The sequence below is a fragment of the Saccopteryx leptura genome, chromosome 1 (assembly GCF_036850995.1).
Source record: "Saccopteryx leptura isolate mSacLep1 chromosome 1, mSacLep1_pri_phased_curated, whole genome shotgun sequence".
Classification (NCBI taxonomy): Eukaryota; Metazoa; Chordata; class Mammalia; order Chiroptera; family Emballonuridae; genus Saccopteryx; species Saccopteryx leptura.
The window spans coordinates 140,140,886-140,160,131 of NC_089503.1; the positions used below are offsets into that span (position 1 = coordinate 140,140,886).

General features: G+C 36.8%; 1 protein-coding gene across 2 annotated transcripts in view; it reads right to left on the reverse strand.

The window, feature by feature from the left end:
* Window positions 1-679: 679 nt before the first annotated feature.
* Window positions 680-19,246, reverse strand: part of CENPK (centromere protein K) — a 41,556-nt gene continuing 22,989 nt past the window's right edge. For both annotated transcript variants that reach the window (XM_066375941.1, XM_066375950.1), the window contains exons 6-11: window positions 15,067-15,113; window positions 7,312-7,394; window positions 7,116-7,214; window positions 6,295-6,421; window positions 4,352-4,405; window positions 680-1,095 (exon numbers count right to left, since the gene is read on the reverse strand). In XM_066375941.1, coding sequence (XP_066232038.1) covers window positions 937-1,095; window positions 4,352-4,405; window positions 6,295-6,421; window positions 7,116-7,214; window positions 7,312-7,394; window positions 15,067-15,113 — 569 coding nt within the window. In that variant the 3' untranslated portion in view covers window positions 680-936. The remainder of the gene's footprint in view (window positions 1,096-4,351; window positions 4,406-6,294; window positions 6,422-7,115; window positions 7,215-7,311; window positions 7,395-15,066; window positions 15,114-19,246) is intronic.

Genomic DNA, 19,246 nt, shown 5'->3' on the forward strand with positions numbered 1-19,246 from the left:
ACCTGTGAACAAGCTTCTGTTCATACCTTATTGGGCTTTGATGCGCGCAAGCAAATGAACCCCGTTTAGTCTAGTAACAATACCAAATGTGTTTGGTTTGCTAGTAGTTTAGTTTGTATAGAATCCTGAAGGAGCCCTATATTATCTTCATTTATCTACCTAGCATAAAGTCTATTTAGTTAAAAAAAAAAAAGGCATACCACATCACCAAAAAAAAGCTAGATATTTTTAGATAAGAGAATTTTATTTACAGAAAAGTCACAAACATTAGCAAAATTTTACAAACACAATTTTGTTAGTAATACTTAACAGAATAAAGAGTGGTTTAATATATATCACTTGATATAGGATACACATTTTTAATACGTTTTCTACTACTTTTATCAATTTGTTTTAATATATTTCAATTTTTACCACATCTAGAAATAAGGCAGTATAGATGGAACAGATTTACTAAATACTTTTAAATTATGCTTTCCTCTATATCAGATACTAAGTCAATTCAAAATCCATCTGCATATTAAATAGCCTTTCCATTATAATTCCTAAATTTAAAGAAGGTAAGTAGCTAATAGAACTCAAAATGCATTAAAAAGCTGTCATAAATGGGAAAAAAGTGACATTAGCAATATCATAAATTAACAAAAGCAAAAAATACTAAATGTTTTATAAGTCTAGAATATTTGTAAGTCTAGAATATTTTTACTTGCATCCTTGTCCATCCAGTTTAAACCACCAAAAGCACTGACATGAGTGTGAAAGGACCATTTTTAAACAAATAACAGAAGGCAGCATATGTCATTTTAAGATTAAAAGGAATATAAACTATGTGTTTTGTTTTGTAAATAATGTTCTTTTTCCAAGTAATACTAAGTGTTTCTATTATCCTTGAATGACAAGAGTCTTTAAGTACTGTGTGAAAAAGAGACCATCCTTTTACTGATGGAAAGCCTCTAATCTTATTTGGGTTGGATCTTCTGGATGTCTCAAGGCAATTCCATTCCGCAGGAGCAGCTCAATATAAGGCGGCCAAAAAGAATCACTAATTTTCACATAAGGATCATGTGGAACATCAAATAATCTATTTATAAGAATCTAGGGGGAAAAAAAATCATTTAAAATATATCCTACTTGGTAAAAATTGATGCAACTATAAAAATCATTTAAATATATTTTTTTACCAAAGAAATGAATGTTTTTTTCTTTGAATAATTATATCATAATTTCTATGTATTAACTTAAGTGATTGATTTTCTTTATTAAAAGACTACAGATATAAATGAATAGAAAAAACTTTAAAATGAATCTCTACATATTAACATTAGAAATATTTCCTAAAAACTAATTAAAAGGAATTTAAAATTCTCCCACTTCTCTTGGTGTTACCAATTTCTTTAGCTTTTAGAAGTTTGGTTACAATCATTTCTTAAAAATAAAAACAAGAAATTGAAACCAATAATACTCAACAAAATAGGCATAAAGCTCAAAACCATGCATGTCTTAATATTTGAAGGAAATAGAAATCACCAACCCTGGGCCCCCCATCCCAAAACACCTATTCTTCTGATAAATCTTCAAAGCAATTCTATCGTCATCACTTCCTTCAACTTCATCTTGAATATCTTTGATTTATTCACTAAGGATGTTAAGGGGTTACAAGCAAAAACAAAAGTTTTGAGTTTTTATAATAAATAATATAGGTTAACATTTCCCAAGTTGCATTCCATCAAATTGGTCCTCCTAAGTATGTTCTCAGCCTTGAAATATGGGGCTGTATGGTTCAAGGCTTGGGAAAGATTGCTAATGTACACTGAGAACCATCGTCTTTCCCAGGCACGTTGGCTTTAGGAAAGCTTTTCAAAAATCGGATAGCTGAAATTCTTTGAACACTGTTGTATGAAACATATGGAAAAATGCTAAATGTATATTAAAATTTACTCTGCATCCTCAGCTAACAGTATCTTCATAAATTATAAAACCAGAATTCAGAAAGGTTAATAGATTCAAGAAGAACAGGATTATTACAGACTCTGTATCTCTGAATCACCAGGCCAAAGCTTTAATGAAAAGATATTATTTTAAAGGAATGTGGAAAACAAAAGGCATAATTTATACAAATATTAAGTGTCATAGTAACAAAGCAAAACAATGAAGCTCTCATCTCAGTCACATTTCATATCAGTTATCACAATTACTGAAACAAAATTGTCATCTATATTGGGTTGATGAACACACAACATAATATACAGATAATGTATTATAGAATTGTATAAATGAAACATGTATAATTTTATTAACCAATGTCACCCCAATAAATTCAATCAAAAAAATTTTTAAGTTTAATATATATATTTTTTTTACAGAGACAGAGAGACAGAGAGAGGGATAGACAGACAGGAACAGAGAGATGAGAAGCATCAATCATTAGTTTTTTCTTACGACACCTTAGTTGTTTATTGATTGCTTTCCCATATGTGCCTTGACCAGGGGGCTACAGCAAACCGAGTGACCCCATGCTCAACCCAGCGACCTTGGGTCCAAGCTGGTGAGCTTTGCTCAAACCAGATGAGCCCGCGCTCAAGCTGGAGACCTCGGGTCAAGAACCTGGATCGTCCACATCCCAGTCCGACGCTCCATCCACTGCGCCACAACCTGGTCAGGCTTAAACCCTTAGAATTGTGAAAATGCAAGGTATAACTGAAATTTTTTTACCATTTTCGATCTGATAAAGACTTCATTAAAAAAACCACACAACTTTTTTTCATCTATCATTAACTTTAGTTATTTCAAGTACATATCCTGAGGAAAAAGATGTTTTGGTTTCACTTTTTTTAGGTATGATGCTAAAGGAATTTAATGATTCCTACTTTAAAACAATTGCTTATTTTAAAATATAATTTAAAATCTTACTTTTCATTTCTAATTCTAGTAGACCCAGAAGTAATTAAAGGCTAAAATTTCAACTTAAAATAAACACGTATATTGTTTAATTTTTCACTAAATTGCAGTTTGTATACTGGTTACTTTTACCATTGATTATATTAGTTAGAGATAAAAAAAAAAATGGTTCGTAATTCTAAACTTTAAATGGAATCTCACAGTATACTACTAAAAAATTACATATGTATTTCACTATTAAACATTGTTAATATTTGCCATGCATATGACATGACAACTTCTGTTTGGAAAAAAAAAAGTTAAGTCATCCATGAGAAACAGTGATTTCTTAATTTCGGTATAAACTGGAATAATTAAAAACATTAAAATAAAAGATTCTAATCACAAACGTAAAATACAAAAGTAATCAATTTTTGTATTTTGCTTTCAAAGGAATAATAGTCTATGTTAAGATACATTGAGGCACCAAAACTGGATAAAAGTAGAGACTTCAGCATCCATTTCATAAAATTATAATAAAACAAGTTTAAAAGTATCACTTTTTCTCCTAAGCTTGCCAATGAATTTAAAAACACATACTAGCCTGACCAGGCGGTGGTGCAGTGGATAGAGCATCAGACTGGGATGCGGAGGACCCAGGTTCGAAACCTTAAGGTCGCCAGCTTGAGCGCGGCCTTATCTGGTTTGAGCAAAAAGCTCACCAGCTTGGACCCAAGGTTGCTGGCTTGATCAAGGGGTTACTCGGTCTGCTGAAGGCCCATGGTCAAGGCACATATGAGAAAGCAATCAATGAACAACTAAGGTGTCAAAACGAAAAACTGATGATTGATGCTTCTCTTCTCTCCCCCTTCCTGTCTGTCTGTCCCTATCTATCCCTCTCTCTGACTCTCTCTGACCCTGTAAAAAAACAACAAAAAAACCCCACATACTAATTATTAAACATTTCCTTTTCATATACTATTTAACGTCTCTTTGCCTGATTTGCAATGATTGAAATACCCAGATTGATCATTGGCTAAAGTTCAAAATCATTTGTGTATATAATTGTTTGGAAATAGTCCTCACATTAAGAAAAAAAGAGGTTAATATTATTTAAAAAAAAATATGCGTGGATTCTGCCACTTTTGTTGAAAGAATCCTTAAACTCACTAATGTACTTTCCATAGAAGGCACTTGCCAAGTAAAGATACCATCAATGTAGCAGCATATATGGGTTTTCATTGTGTAAACACAAAACATCATCATAAAAATTTTCTGAAAGTAAGAATCTTGGACATATGATTAAGAGTTAGATTCTAATTTCATGTTCTTTTTAAAAAAATGACAATATTCTTTCTAGTACTATATAGAAAAAAAACTAATTTTATACTAAAGATAAATTAAGATATTTCTAATTACATCTAATAAGATATATCTAATTATATAAAATTAAGATATTTCATAGAACACTTACCTCTAACATTTCATGCAGTGTTATCAGCTGTGTAGTTGATTGTTGAGTATTTTTCTTTGAGAGAAATATAAATAATAAAGAATTAACATTTCCATTCTATCAGTGACATTAACCTAATGTTAATGATCTGATAAAGGGATTTTGGTTGCTTCTTTCTTGTCTGTAAACATCTTTGAATTATAAAGTCTGGTGTTATGGACTGAATTATGCCCTCCAAAACTGAAGTCCTCACCATCGCAACTACACATTCAAAGACAGAGCCTTTGAAAAGTTAAGGTTGCCCTGGCCGGTTGGCTCAATGGTAGAGCGTCGGCCTGGCATGCAGAAGTCCCAGGTTCGATTCCCTGCCAAAGCACACAGGAGAGGCGCCCATCTGCTTCTCCACCCCTCCCCCTCTCCTTCCTCTCTGTCTCTCTCTTCCCCTCCCACAGCCAAGGCTCCATTGGAGCAAAGATGGCCCGGGAGCTGGGGATGGCTCCATGGCCTCTGGCTCTGGTCGCAACCGAGCAACACCCCGGATGGGCAGAGCATTGCTCCCTGGTGGGCGTGCCGGGTGGATCCCGGTAGGGCGCATGCCGGAGTCTGTCTGACTGCCTCCCCGTTTCCAGCTTCAGAAAAAAAAAAAAAAAAAAAGTTAAGGTTAAATGTAGTCATCAAAGGGGGGCCCTAATCCAATTGGACTGGTGTCCTTATAATAAGAACAGGGGGAGGCACCAGAGTTCTCTCTCTCCACGCTCACACAGTGAAAAGGCCCTCATTTCTGAGGGCTCAACACAAAGGCAGCCAGTCCACAGCCAGAAGAAAGGCCTCAACAGAAACCAGCCCCAATAGCACTGATCTTGGACTTCTAGACTCCAGAACTGTGAGAAAATAAATTTCTTTTGTTTAGGCCCACCTAAACTGCAGAATTCTGTAATGGTTTGAGCTCACAATAGATCCTGTATTACTAGTATTGCTGGACAGAGAGAGAATGTAACCTATCACTTTGTGACATGTATCAACAGTTGACATATTTTATTAAAAAAAGTAAGCTTATCAAACATGACTTAATAAACCCATGATGACTTATGGTAATCAATGCTTCATTTTCAGAATGCCTTAAGCCTCTGGTTCTGTTAGAGAGAGATAACAGGTTTCTTAGAAGTTGAAAAAAGGAAGCCTGGGATCAGAAAATAAGTGAGTTACTGTAGCATTATTATCACTTAATAGGTAAAGAATCATGAATGTAATGAAATGGTTAACAGAAGGCTGTCAACAATTTAGAAATAAACTAGGAGTTGAAAAAACAATGGAGTAGAATGGGAGACATAGTCCATAACAAATGTAAAGTCTACTGACAGTAACAAAAAGGAAGGGGAAGAATTTGATTCTAAATATTTTTTTTGTATTTTTCTGAAGCTGGAAACGGGGAGAGACAGTCAGACAGACTCCCGCATGTGCCCGACCGGGATCCACCCGGCACGCCCACCAGGGACGATGCTCTGCCCACCAGGGGGCGATGCTCTGCCCCTCCAGGGCGTCGCTCTGCCACGACCAGAGCCACTCTAGCGCCTGGGGCAGAGGCCAAGGAGCCATCCCCAGCGCCCGGGCCATCTTTGCTCCAATGGAGCCTTGGCTGCGGGAGGGGAAGAGAGAGACAGAGAGGAAGGAGAGGCGGTGTGGAGAAGCAAATGGGTGCTTCTCCTATGTGCCCTGGCCGGGAATCGAACCCGGGTCCCCCACACGCCAGGCCGACGCTCTACCGCTGAGCCAACCGGCCAGGGCCTGATTCTAATTTTTGAACAAAGTATTTAATGCGATGAGGTATTATTTCTCTACATGTAACTAGGTGTGTGTATCTTTGAAATATATAATAAACATACAAAAATTAATCATAAAATTGATACTTGATCCTATCTGAAATAGTTCCATATATGTACATGAAGGTCTACTTTAAAACTTACCCTTTTCTTTTTAACCTCTCCATCAGGCAGAGGAAAGTGGTTTTTTAGAAACTCAATGAAGCTGGTCAATATTTTCTCCTTATATTCTTTTGTATCCTGTAGTTTAGTTTTCAGCTCATTAATGATTCTAAGAGATTTCAAAAAAGAAATATTTCAGTGATAAAATACATAAGTGTATATAACTGGTTACTCAAGGTTAATTGAGAACTGTTCCAATTTCATTTGCACAAACCAAATATAACTAGTTTTATGAAATATTCTCTATTTAACACATAAGAAGTCAAGTCATTCACAAAAAATCATGTAACAGATGGCAAAAGTTAGAACAAAACTCACAATTTTCAAGGAAAATTTTTCTTTTTTAAATATATATCATTAAAAAATGAAAAGATGCCTGACCAGGTGGTAGTGCAGTAGATAGAGCATCAGACTGGGACTCAGAGGACCCAGGTTTAAAACCCCGAGGTCGCTGGCTTGAGTGCAGGCTCATCGGCTTGAGCAAGGACTCACCAGCTTGAGTATAGGGTCGTTGGCTTGAGCATAGGGTCATAGACATAACCCCATGGTCTCTAGCTTGAGCCCAAGGTTGCTGGCTTGAGCAAGGGGTCACTCACTTTGCTGTAGCCCCCAGGTCAAGGTACATATGAGAAAGCAATCAATGAACAACTAAGGAGACTAAGAAGCTGCAATGAAGAATTGATACTTGTCATCTCTCTCCCTTCCTGTCTGCCTGTCCCTATCTGTCCCTCTCTCTCTGTATCTGTCAAAAAGAAAAAAAAATACTTTCTCCTAGTTTAGAAACCTAAAACAAAAAATAATACCTTGATTCAGAAACTGTCACAGTCTGATGTTTCAATTTATTGTGTAGTACAGTAAGAGACTTGAATAGCTGTTGCTGTTCATCCAACCACCGTTGCTCCCTTTCAACATAGAAAAATAAAACAAACAGTAGCCAAATAAAATATTAATGCCAATTAAACATATAAATCACTAATAGGAATTATAATATAAATATACCTTTCCAAATCTTCCTTTAACTTTTCATTCCTTGACTGAATAGTAGATAGTACCAATTCCAGATCATGTCTCAATTTTCGGAACTAAAGCAAAATAATTCATATTGTTTAGTCTTTAATCCTATAAATAGTTACATTTCTAAATGATAGTAAAATTTATGTATAATTCTAAAATTTATATTCAGAAATCAATGGTAAAATAACTGAGCAGAAAGTTTTGAAACAGAAATATATAGCAAGCGCACAGTCCTCTACAACATTCTATTGTTAAATTTAAAAACATAAGATGGGGCTTTGAACAGTACATTTTTTTTTTTTTTTTTTTTTTTGATACAGAGACAGAGTCCGAGAGAGGAACAGACAGGGACAGACAGACAGGAACAGAGAGATGAGAAGCTTCAATCATTAGTTTTTCATTGCACATTGCAACACCTTAATTGTTCATTGATTGCTTTCTCATATGTGCCTTGACCGCAGGCCTTCAGCAGACCGAGTAACCCCTTGATCGAGGCAGTGACATTAGGTCCAAGCTGGTGAGCTTTGCTCAAACCAGATGAGCCCGCACTCAAGCTGGTGACCTCGGGGTCTCGAACCCGGGTCCTCTGCATCCCAGTCCAACGCTCTATCCACTGCGCCACCGCCTGGTCAGGCTGAACAGTACATTTTAGTTTTATATTGAAAGGCAGTTTAATGGTGAGATTTTAGTAATCAGGTAAATTAAGTCTCTTTTCTAAGGAGACTATGCATAAACAGACACAAATGAATATCACTTATTCAACACATCTTAAAAAATATTTATTTATTTTAGAGAGGGAGAGGGAGCAAGAAGCATCAGATCGTAGTTGTTCCACTTTAATTGTTCACTGATTGCTTCTCATATGTGTCCTGACGGGGCAAGCCCCATGCTTCGAACCCGAAACCTCAGTATTCCAGGTTAATGCTCTATCCAATGTGCCAACTCAGTTCAGGCCTCAACATATATTTTAGATCAGTTATTGACTGATGGAGCCAGGGATGGAAAGTTGAACAGAACAAAGTAGAATCCAGACAAAAAAATAAATAAATCATTCCAGTGAGTGGTAAATTCCATGAAAAACAAGCAAGTCAGACTAAGAACACAGAAAGGAGAAACAGGTATGCTAGGTTGTACGATATGAAAAGACCTCTCTGATCATGTTAACAGCAGACAAAGAAGATGAGAGGTAAGTCACATCACTATGCAGCAAAAGAGTGTTCCAGAGACAGAGAATTTTAAGAACAAAGGCCCTGAGGCAGGATATGCTTGAGGTACCTCAGAAATTCAAACAGGACAGTGTGGCAACAGGAAATTACACCAAATTCTGGACCTTTTCTAATATCCCTTTGTTTCTAAAACACACTAGCTAGTGTTTAATTCTCCTGATGTCAAGGGTTACCATTAGTTTTTCTAAACCTAACTCAGTGACAATATAGAAATGTATATAGAAACCTAGAGCAATCAAACACAAAAAGGGAAGAAATGTAACTAATAAACCAATAGTATAAATAAAATGGGTTTATTTTTTAATATACACAATTAATCCAAGAAAGTAGGAAGGAAAGCAAAGGTAGGACGAATAGGAAAGAAAACTCAAGCACATACATTTCAAAACTACTATACTGATATTACATTAAATATAATCTAACAATGGAATTAAAAATCAGTATTAGAAAGGTACCTGAAAAAACCTGAAAGTATTTAGATACTAAAAAGACTTCTACATAATCTATGGGTCAAGAAGTAATCAACAGAAAAATAAATTATTATAAACTGAAAATAAAAAAATAAGTTTCTAGGATAAAACCAAAGCAGTTCTCAGATGAGAATATACATCTTCAAAATCTTGTATTAGAAAAAGATAGCTCTTGTATTAATGACCTCAGCTTCTACCATAACTAGAAAAAGGGCAAATAAAACCAAAATTAAGCAAAATTTTAAAATAGTGATAAAAACTTATATCAATGCAATAGAAAAACAAACAAAAATAGAGAAAAAGCATTAAAAACCAAAGCTGATTTTGACAAAGTCAAGAGAAAAAAGACACAAATTACCAACCTCATGAATGAAAAAGGTGACATTACTACAAACATTAAAATGGCAATGGGGGAATGCTATGAACAGTATCTGTTGATAAATCTGACAAATGTGAGATGGACAAACTCTTAAAGATACAAACTACCAAAGCTCATTCAGAGAAAACAGGAAATCTGACTAGCAGTAAAGTAACTGAATTTGTATTTAAAAATTTCCCACAAAGAACAATCCAGGCCCAGATGGCTTCACCTAAAAATTCTAACAAACACTCGAGGAACAATGCTGATTTTACACAAACTCTTTGGAAGAGAGGTATTCTCAATTTCTGTGAAGTTGGTATTGCCCTGATAACTAAGCCTGACAAAGATGTCAAGAAAAAAGAAAACCACAGACCAGTAACTCTCATAAACATGGATGCAAAAATCTTAGTAAAATTTTAGCAAATTAAATCTATCAAATAAAAATGATTTATACATTATAGCAAAGTGGGATTTATCCTAGGAATGTACAGCATACAATCAAAATAATTTAAAAAAAATCAATGTAATTTACTATTAACCAACCAAAAAAGAAAAAAAAAAATCAATCTTCTAAATGAATTCAGAAAAAATAAGTGGAGTTCATAAATTTTAACAGAAGATAATTTATTCAACTTAATTAAGGGCATCAGTGAAAAACTTACTGCTAATATCACACTTAATGGGAAAGGGTGAATGCTAGCTAATCAGATCAGGAACAAAGCAAAAATGTTCACTCTCACCACTGTTATTCAATATATATTATATATATTACTGAATGTACCAGGGCAGCACAATAAGCCAATAAAAAGATATAAAAAGAATCCAGATGGAAAGGAATAAGTAAAATTGTCTCTGGGCCCTGGCCGGTTGGCTCAGCGGTGGAGCGTCGGCCTGGCGTGCGGGGGACCTGGGTTTGATTCTCAGCCAGGGCACACAGGAGAAGCGCCCATTTGCTTCTCCACCCCCCCCCCCTTCCTCTCTGTCTCTTTCTTCCCCTCCCGCAGCCAAGGCTCCATTGGAGCAAAGATGGCCCGAGCGCTGGGGATGGCTCCTTGGCCTCTGCCCCAGGCGCTAGAGTGGCTCTGGTCGTGGCAGAGTGATGCCCCCTGGTGGGCGTGCCGGGTGGATCCCAGTCGGGCGCATGCGGGAGTCTGTCTGACTGTCTCTCCCCGTTTCCAGCTTCAGAAAAATGCAAAAAAAAAAGAAAAAAACCTGTCTCTGATCTCAGATGACATAACTAGCTATAAAAAAAATCATACAGAATCTAGAAAAAAGCTACCAGAGTAAGGGGGTTATCATGCTTCCTAGGTGCAAGACCAATAGATAAATATTGCTTGCATTTGCATGTACCAGGAATAAATCATGGCAAACTGAAATTTTAAAAAAGAATCCTATTTTAATAGGATCAAAAATATGAAGAACAAAAGCAATGAATTTGACACACATGTAGATGACTTGCACACTTATTACAATTTATGAAGTCTTTAAAAAAATTGTGAATTACACTTATTTTTTCTGAATTCATTGAAATGATCAATATTTTGTTTGTTTTTCAGTGTGATGATACAGTGAAGTACAAAACATTAGTGATATAAATTTTTAAAATACCAAAATAAATGAAGATATAAATCAATGTAGAGCTCATATAATGCTCATGAATCTGAATTGAGACTTAAATATGTTAAAGATACCAATTCTCCTCATATTCAACTATAGATTCAGGGTAATCTCAATCAAAATTCCAGTAAGCTTTTTTATGGGATAGAATGACAAGCTAACTTTAATTTATGTGAAAATACAAAACAATTTTGATAAAGAACAACAAAGTTAGATAACTCAAATTATTTCAAGACTTATTATAAAACTTCAGTAAATAAAACAATGTAAGGCCCTGGCAGGTTGGCTAAGTGGTAGAGCGTCGGCTTGGTGTGCAGGAGTCCTGGGTTCGATTCCCAGCCAGGGCACACAGGAGAAGCACCCATCTGCTTCTCCACCCCTCCCCCTCTCTTTCCTCTCTGTCTCTCTCTTCCCCTCCCGCAGCCAAGGCTCCATTGGAGCAAAGTTGGCCCCTGCGCTGAGGATGGCTCTGTGGCCTCTGCCTCAGGCACTAGAATGGCTCTGGTTGCAACAGAGCAATGCCCCAGATGGGCAGAGCATCGCCCCCTGGTGGGCATGCCGGGTGAATCCCGGTCGGGCACATGCGGGAGTCTGACTGCCTTCCCGTTTCCAACTTCAGAAAAATACAGAAAAACCCCAAACAAAAAAAATAATGCAGTATTTATTGGACTAAGACAGAAATATCAAACCAAAAGGAGAAACATCCAAAACACAGAATGGAGAATAAATGTAGAGTCTAGAATTAGATCCAACCATATACTGTATGGTCAACTAATTTTCAGTAAACATGCAAAGGAAATACAAAATAGAAAGATTTCAACAGTTTGTGTTGGAATAATTGGTAACTATATGCAAAAAATGAACTTTTATCAATAACTCCATTGATATATAAAAATTACTTCAAAATGGGTCATAGCTCTAAACAGAAAACCTTTTCGTTTTACTTTAAAATTTCCAAAAGAAAACATGCAAGAAAATCTTTGTAACCTTAAGTTAGACAAACATTTCCTATATTGGAGTACAAACTTTAAAAGAAAACTTGATAAAGTAGAATTAATCAAATTAGGAGCATATGTTCTTTAAGAGACAGTTACAAGAATAAAAAGACAAGTTAAGTGTTCAGGAAATGGTTATTAACTCAGCAGGCCAAGATTGTACAAACTCTGCACATTACTTAGAAAGGCCTATCTTCATGATGGGCCCCTGGTGGATTCCTGGAAAAGAAGCTATGAGACCTTGGAATAGTTTGCAAATAAGAGTGCATGTGCCTGGAGCCTTGGGGCGGTTGGTACAAGTGTGATTAGAGAGTTTATTCTAACTACGTGATTCTTGGTGAATGTATTTTTGCTCCAGAGCCTGACATCTGAGTAGCTGAAGTCAAAGAGGCCCTGAATACAGTGACTGACTCCTGATAAAACCATGGACAACAGTCTCAAATAAACTTCCCTGTTTGAGCACATTTTGCCCATGTTGTCACACACAGTTGTTGGGAGAATTAAACATATCCACTGAAAAAGAACTTCTATAAACTTAGCCCATGTGCCTTTTCTCTGTGCTCATTTTAATTTGTGTTCCCTCACCATAATAAAAGATAACCATCCATATAATAGCTGTTCTAAATCCTGTTAGCCTATCTAGTGAATCACAGAACCTGAGAGTAGTCTTGGGGAAAACTCTGACACACTCGGCATCAGAAGTGGGATTTGTGGACAGAGGAATAGTGGCATGAGAGGTCTCCTTGGTCTCTCTCCGTGAGGTTTCAACAATCTGAACAGCTATAATTCAATAAAGGATTCCCTGCTCAATGTACAAACATATCTAAGATATCCATGCATTAAAACTGAAGGTGGCCCTGGCTGGTTGGCTCAGTGCATAGAGCACTGGCCTGGTGTGCGGACATCCCCCAGGTTCAATCCCCAGTCAGGGCACACATGAGAAGTAACCATCTGCTTCTATCCTCCTCCCTCTCCTCCTCTCTTTCTTTTCCCCTCTCACAGCCAGTGGCTCAACCGGTTTGAGTGCTGGCCCCAGGCACTGAGAATAGCTTGGTTGATTCAAGCATCAGCCCCAGATGGGGGCTGCCAGGTAAATTCTGGGAGCACATGTGGGAGTCTGTCTCCCCTCTTCTCACTTAAAAAAACAACAACTGAGGGTGAGTAAGTAGAAACAAACCAGGGAGGTAGAAAGGGTGAAGAGCAGAGATGATGCCAGGAATGCAGCCTGGTTCACACAGCCCAGAGTTCACTGAGGGTCTCAACCTAGAGAGGGGGAGGAATCAGGTTGCCATTGGCACTCCCTTCATCTGGGAGGAATAGAGAGACACAGTGAGCATTCCTGAAGGAGTGGTCACTATGCACTGCAGCTGAACCCAGTGACTTGGGCAGAGACACAGGACAGAGGTACAAACACAGTCACCTGGCAATTGGCATTCTAGACAGAGAAACAAAGAGACAGACCCATGGCTGCCTCCCCTCAGCCTTTCAGAGCTAGCCCTGGGCCCCAGAAGAAGCTGTACCGGTGAGGTGAGTGCTGGGTTGCAGAACACATTATCTGCAAACCTGAGAACCAGTACTATAGAAATATTTTCCCCTCAGAGACAGGCACACCCTGCAACTAATCCATGGTCAAAGGAGACACAAAGGGGAGGCTGCTAAAGTCTTCCAGTCACCATTACTGGGAAAGCAAGCAACAAAGACAATAGCCAAATCCCCCCCCCTCCCCCCCCCCCCGCTCAGCCCACCTCCACCCATCCTGGCTATATCTGCTGCAGAGACAGCACTAGGATGTCATGGAATTTGAACCCCATCACCCACCACATTCCCCCATGGTGTTGGGCTCCTGAGAGTGAGGCAACCTGAACACAGAGGAGATACCCACCTTCCCAGGGTACACAGGACATTGCCACCACCCTGCAGAGACCTGAAGTCAGAGCAGTGCAAGAGACTTAAAAGCTTGTGCTTCAGTGCCACCTACTAGAAACAACAGAACAACTTCTTCTCAATCTACTAGAAAAATGCTACTCATATACAGACACCTAGACAGAGAAAGAATCCATCAACTACCGTTAAAAATCAAGATAAAAAGGCATCGCAAAAATAAAATGAAAAATCTCTAGAAAATAAACTTAAGGACATATGTAATTGAAATGACAAAGAATTTAAGACTGCAATTCTGAAAAAGCTCAACAAGTTACAAGAAAACACAGATATGCAGTTTAATAATCTCAGAAATTATATCAATGAACAAAATTAGTACTTTACCAAAGAGATTAAAACTTTAATAATAAAGAACCAAAGAGAAATTCTACACATGAAGAACTCAGTAAAAGAATGAACTAGCGACATAGGAAATTTAGCTGACCAGATAAAGGAAACAATTAGTAATATTGAAAACAGAAATCTAGAAATGACACAGAGAAGAGAAACTTGAGTATAAAAAACAAACAACTCTATGAATACTGACTCCATCAAAAACACCAATATAAATAAGAGTAACAGGCATAACAGAAAAGAGAGGGAAAAGAAAACAGAAAGCCTATTCAAATAGTTGACAAGAGGGATGTAAAATACGGCAGAGGGAATATAGTCAATAATATTGCAGTAAGTAATATATGGCACCACTTCTATTCATCGGTGTGATCATTTTGTAAATTATATATATGTCTCATCACCAAGTCGTTTACCTGAAACTAGTATTTTGTATGTCAACTATAATGAAAAACTAAAAGTTAAAAAAATAATAATAGTAATAAAGAGTTTCAAAAAATAAAATATTCTGGTCAAGAAAACGTGACTAAAATCAAAAAGGCCCTGGCCAGATAGCTCACTTGGTTAGAGCACTCTGAAGTGCAGAGGTTGCCAGTTTGATCCCCGGTCAGGGCATACAGAGCAACAAACTGATGTTCTTATTTCTCTTTCCCTTCCTCTCTCTAAAATCAATAAAACAAACATTTTAAAAACATAGATTTTAAAGTGGTTTCATCCTGCTTCCTATGCCACACACTTATCTAAAATATTTATAGTTATAAATTATTTAGGGTTACTACAAATTCACTAAAGTGACTTACCTCTTCTTCTCCTAATGTTACCAGAACTTCTTCACTCAGTGGAAGAACTATAGAACAAACAAACAAACAAACAAACAAAAAAACCACCAAAATTATACATATGCTTAGTTAACTCTCAAAACTCAAGAATTTGACTGGTTTCTCAGACACCCTTTTCCCTTTCATGTTACAGAATTTTTTACTAAATATGTGCAGTTTACAAAATTATTTTTATTTAATACCTTTTTATAAATATCTAAAACCAACTTACATATTATTTTAGACACTTGTGATATTATGCATTTTGTTTTTAGTACCTTCTTTTGTTTTCCCAATCCTTCAAAATCAAAATTAATAATCTCTAGCATGTTCCTTCTGTAGTCATATGATCCTACTTAAACACACATATACACTTATAGATAGATATACAGGCAAGGGTTATTTTGTCATTGTGGTTATACAAGAATGGGAACACATCATATACATTATTCTTATCTTATTTTCATTCAACAAAATACTCATGGAAGACTTTTCTATTCATGTAGTATAAATCTAGTTCATAATTTTAAATTGCTGTTCACTATTCCACAGGGTGAATATAACAATATATTTAGTGATTTTGCTATGAACTGAGCATTAATTTTGTGTCTAATTTTTATCTGCAAAAAAAAAAAATTGATGTAGTAAGCACTCTTTTATTTATGTCTTTCTGTATTGATGTTTTCATTTCTTTGGGATAGATTTCCGGAAACCTAATTTCACACAAAAAAATATGTATTTTGAATTTTAAAATATGAAACCAGATTCTTTTCTACAAATTTCTATGAGCAAAGAATAAAAAACAGCAATGTACTTTATATATACGTCTAAAATTTTTACCAGTCTGATGGTTATAAACTAATATTTCATTTTAATTTTGTATAGCAAAATTAAATCCTAATACAGTACTTAGAAAAGTTCAACACTTCTACCTAGAAAAATTATTTTTTTTTTTGGTGTCAGAGAGAGAGAGAGAGAGAGAGAGAGAGACAGATACAGACAGACAGGAAGGGAGAGAGACGAGAAGCATCAATTCTTTGTTGTGGCACCTTAGTCTCCTTAGTTGTTCACTGATTGCTTTCTCATATGTGCCTTCACTGAGGGGCTGCAGTAGAGTGAGCAACCCCTTGCTCAAGCCAGCGACCTTGGGCTCAAGCTGGTGAGCTGTGCTCAAACCAGATGAACCCATGCTCAAGCTGGCGACCTCGGGGTTTTAAACCTGGGTCCTCTGTGTCCCTGTTCAATGCTCTATCCATTGTGCAATCTCCTGGTCAGGTAAAAAATTACTTTTCTTAATAAAGGGCTTTTAAAAATTTCTCAAATGTTATGTTACTGAAAACCTTCTAAGCTCTCTGCTATTGCAGAGGATCTTCTAATAGGCAAGAGTTTCCTACATGTATTTCTAGGGCCCTGTATCATAATTGATCATAGGCACCACAAGATGTGCTAAACCATTTCAACAAACGCAATAATAAGGATTCTAGGAGCATCAAGTTTTAAAATCTCCCTCTTACCACGATGTAATAACACAAGAAAATTTTTTGGACAGTTCTTAAAAGCAAAGGAAACATCCTTCTGATTGCATTGCATGCTCACCAGATTGAAAAAAGGCACTGAAAACCATTACTGAGCCTGACCTGTGGTGGCGCAGTGGATAAAGCATCGACCTGGAAATGCTGAGGTCGCTGGTTCGAAACCCTGGGCTTGCCTGGTCAAGGCACATATGGGAGTTGATGCTTCCTGCTCCTCCCCCCCTTCTCTCTCTATCTCTCTCTCTTTTCTAAAATGAATAAAAAATTGCCTGACCTGTGGTGGCGCAGTGGATAAAGTGTCGACCTGGAATACTGAGGTCGCCGGTTCAAAACCCTGGGCTTGCCTGGTCAAGGCACATATGGGAGTTGAAGCTTCCAGCTCCTCCCCCTGTTCTCTCTCTCTCTCTCTCTCTCTCTCTCTCTCTCTCTCTCATAAAAAAAATGAATAAATAAAATAAAAAATAAAAAATAAATAAAACCTAAAAAAACAAATAAAATGAATAAAATAAAAATAAAATTAAAAAAAAAGAAAACCATTACTGAAACAATCAACAGCTAATGTTCTTTATCATCTGCCATACTCAAGGACTTTGGAACTAAAATGTTCCCCCGGTATGAATATTGATTTTCAGTATGCAAATGGACTGAATCACATAGATTTTTCAGCCAGTAACTGTACAGTTATGCAAATCATATCTTCCAAAGTATAGGATGCTCCAGTCATAAAAAGATTATCATTGGTTGTTGAGCCTTAGGAAGAACTTAATCATATACTGTGTAAACAATACCTTACATTTCTAAAACCCCAAATGTAGGAAAAATATGTAGACATAAAGATATATAGGTCAACTCTTAATTGAAGTATACTTAAAGAGCTTTTAAAACTGTATTTCTGTACAAAATATTTGCCTTTGTACAAATTTTTCCCTTCTTTTTTTCCTTTTTGGTCATTTTATCAATTTAAGACATAGAGCCAAAGAAAACAATATGGTACTAATAAAAACTCATAGTGTTTCTTGTCAGATTTAATTTTACCCAGTGGCAAATAATTTTTTTTAAGTTGTGGCTTTAAAGAACTAATTAAATATGTGTGTATACATATATATTTTTAATGTATTATTTCCTCAGAGGAGTCAATCATATGAAATGTCTAGAAATACCCTTACAGATTTTGCCAGTGTAGGTCAGGCCTGAGCACATATGTGGCTTGGTCAAGTGGGCTGTGCACTGAGCCCATCACCAACCAACACCCTTGCTGTGCACCTGGCCAGGCCGAGTTTAACTCAGGACATGCGGCTCCTTTATTTTGGTGGAGCCGGGGCGTGGTGGAGAGGCATCTGTTGGGGAAAGCGGAGCACCTGACTCTGGCTGTCTAGAAGTCCCTGTTTTACAGCTGAGGTATGAACATACTTGGTATTCTCGGTGTTAGACCCATACCAGAGCTGAGACTGGCTGTCAGGAAAGTCTAGCACCACATCAGCCAAAGATAGAGATGCTAGAAAGATGGGGACAGCTATGTCCTACCTGGAAAGTTTGTTTACTTAAGTCAGTTCTAAAGGAAAAAAGATTCCAAGACACATGCATGATGCAATGCAAGAATAAACTTTTGGCCACTTTGTTGAACTCTTGCAAAGAACCTTTCCTCGGAGCCCATCTTCCTTCTTCTCCTTGACTTGCCATTGGAAAGTCTAACATGAACTGTGCTGAAAATAAGCACTAGATATAACCGATGCTCAAAGGTAAGATTTCCATCCAACAGATTCCCTCTCCTCCCCTCCCAAACTCCCCAGGCAGTGCTGCTACCCATACCAAATACAACAGTAAAAGAATAAAGACAGTTTGACTTTCAAAAATAAATAAACAAGCAAACAAACAAATAAATAAAATCTCCCTCTTAGTGTGGCCAAGAACAGCATTTCAATATTCACTTAAGCAATCATTTCAACTGATACAATATGGCAGATTCTAAGAATACAAAGACTTTTAAAATCCTTCCCATGCAGCAGCCGGTGGGACTGGCAACCCTAAGCAAGGTGGGTATTTGAGAAACAGGGCAGCCTGTGTGTCAGTACCAAGTGTATATGTCAGGGATGATGATACTAAGAAAAATAAAAATTAAGAATTCCCTAATATATAGCATCAAAAAAGAATAAAATACTTAGGAATAAATTTACCTAGGAGGGTAAAGACTTGTACACTGAAAAGTACAAAATGTTGCTGAAAGAAATTAAAGACACCAAGAAATAGAAACACATTCTGTGTTCAAGGAATGGAAGACTTAATATTGTCAGGATGTCAATACTACCCAAAGCAAACTATAGGTTCAAAGTAATCCCTATCAAAATCCCAGTGATTTATTTTTTACAGAAATACAGAAATCCATCCTAAAGTTCCAACAGAACAGAGCAGACTAGAGTGCTCAGAAATGAATCCTCACTATATGGTCAAATGATTTTTGATAAAGTTCCCAAGATAATTCAATGAGGAAAAGGGCAGTTTCCTGAACAAATGCTATTGGGAAAACTAGGTAATATGCTTACAAAAGAATAAAGCCAGATCTTTAACTGTCCTTTACATTTGAAAATGTTTACAACTAAAACAAATTTTTGATTGAGAAGTAAAAAGTCTAT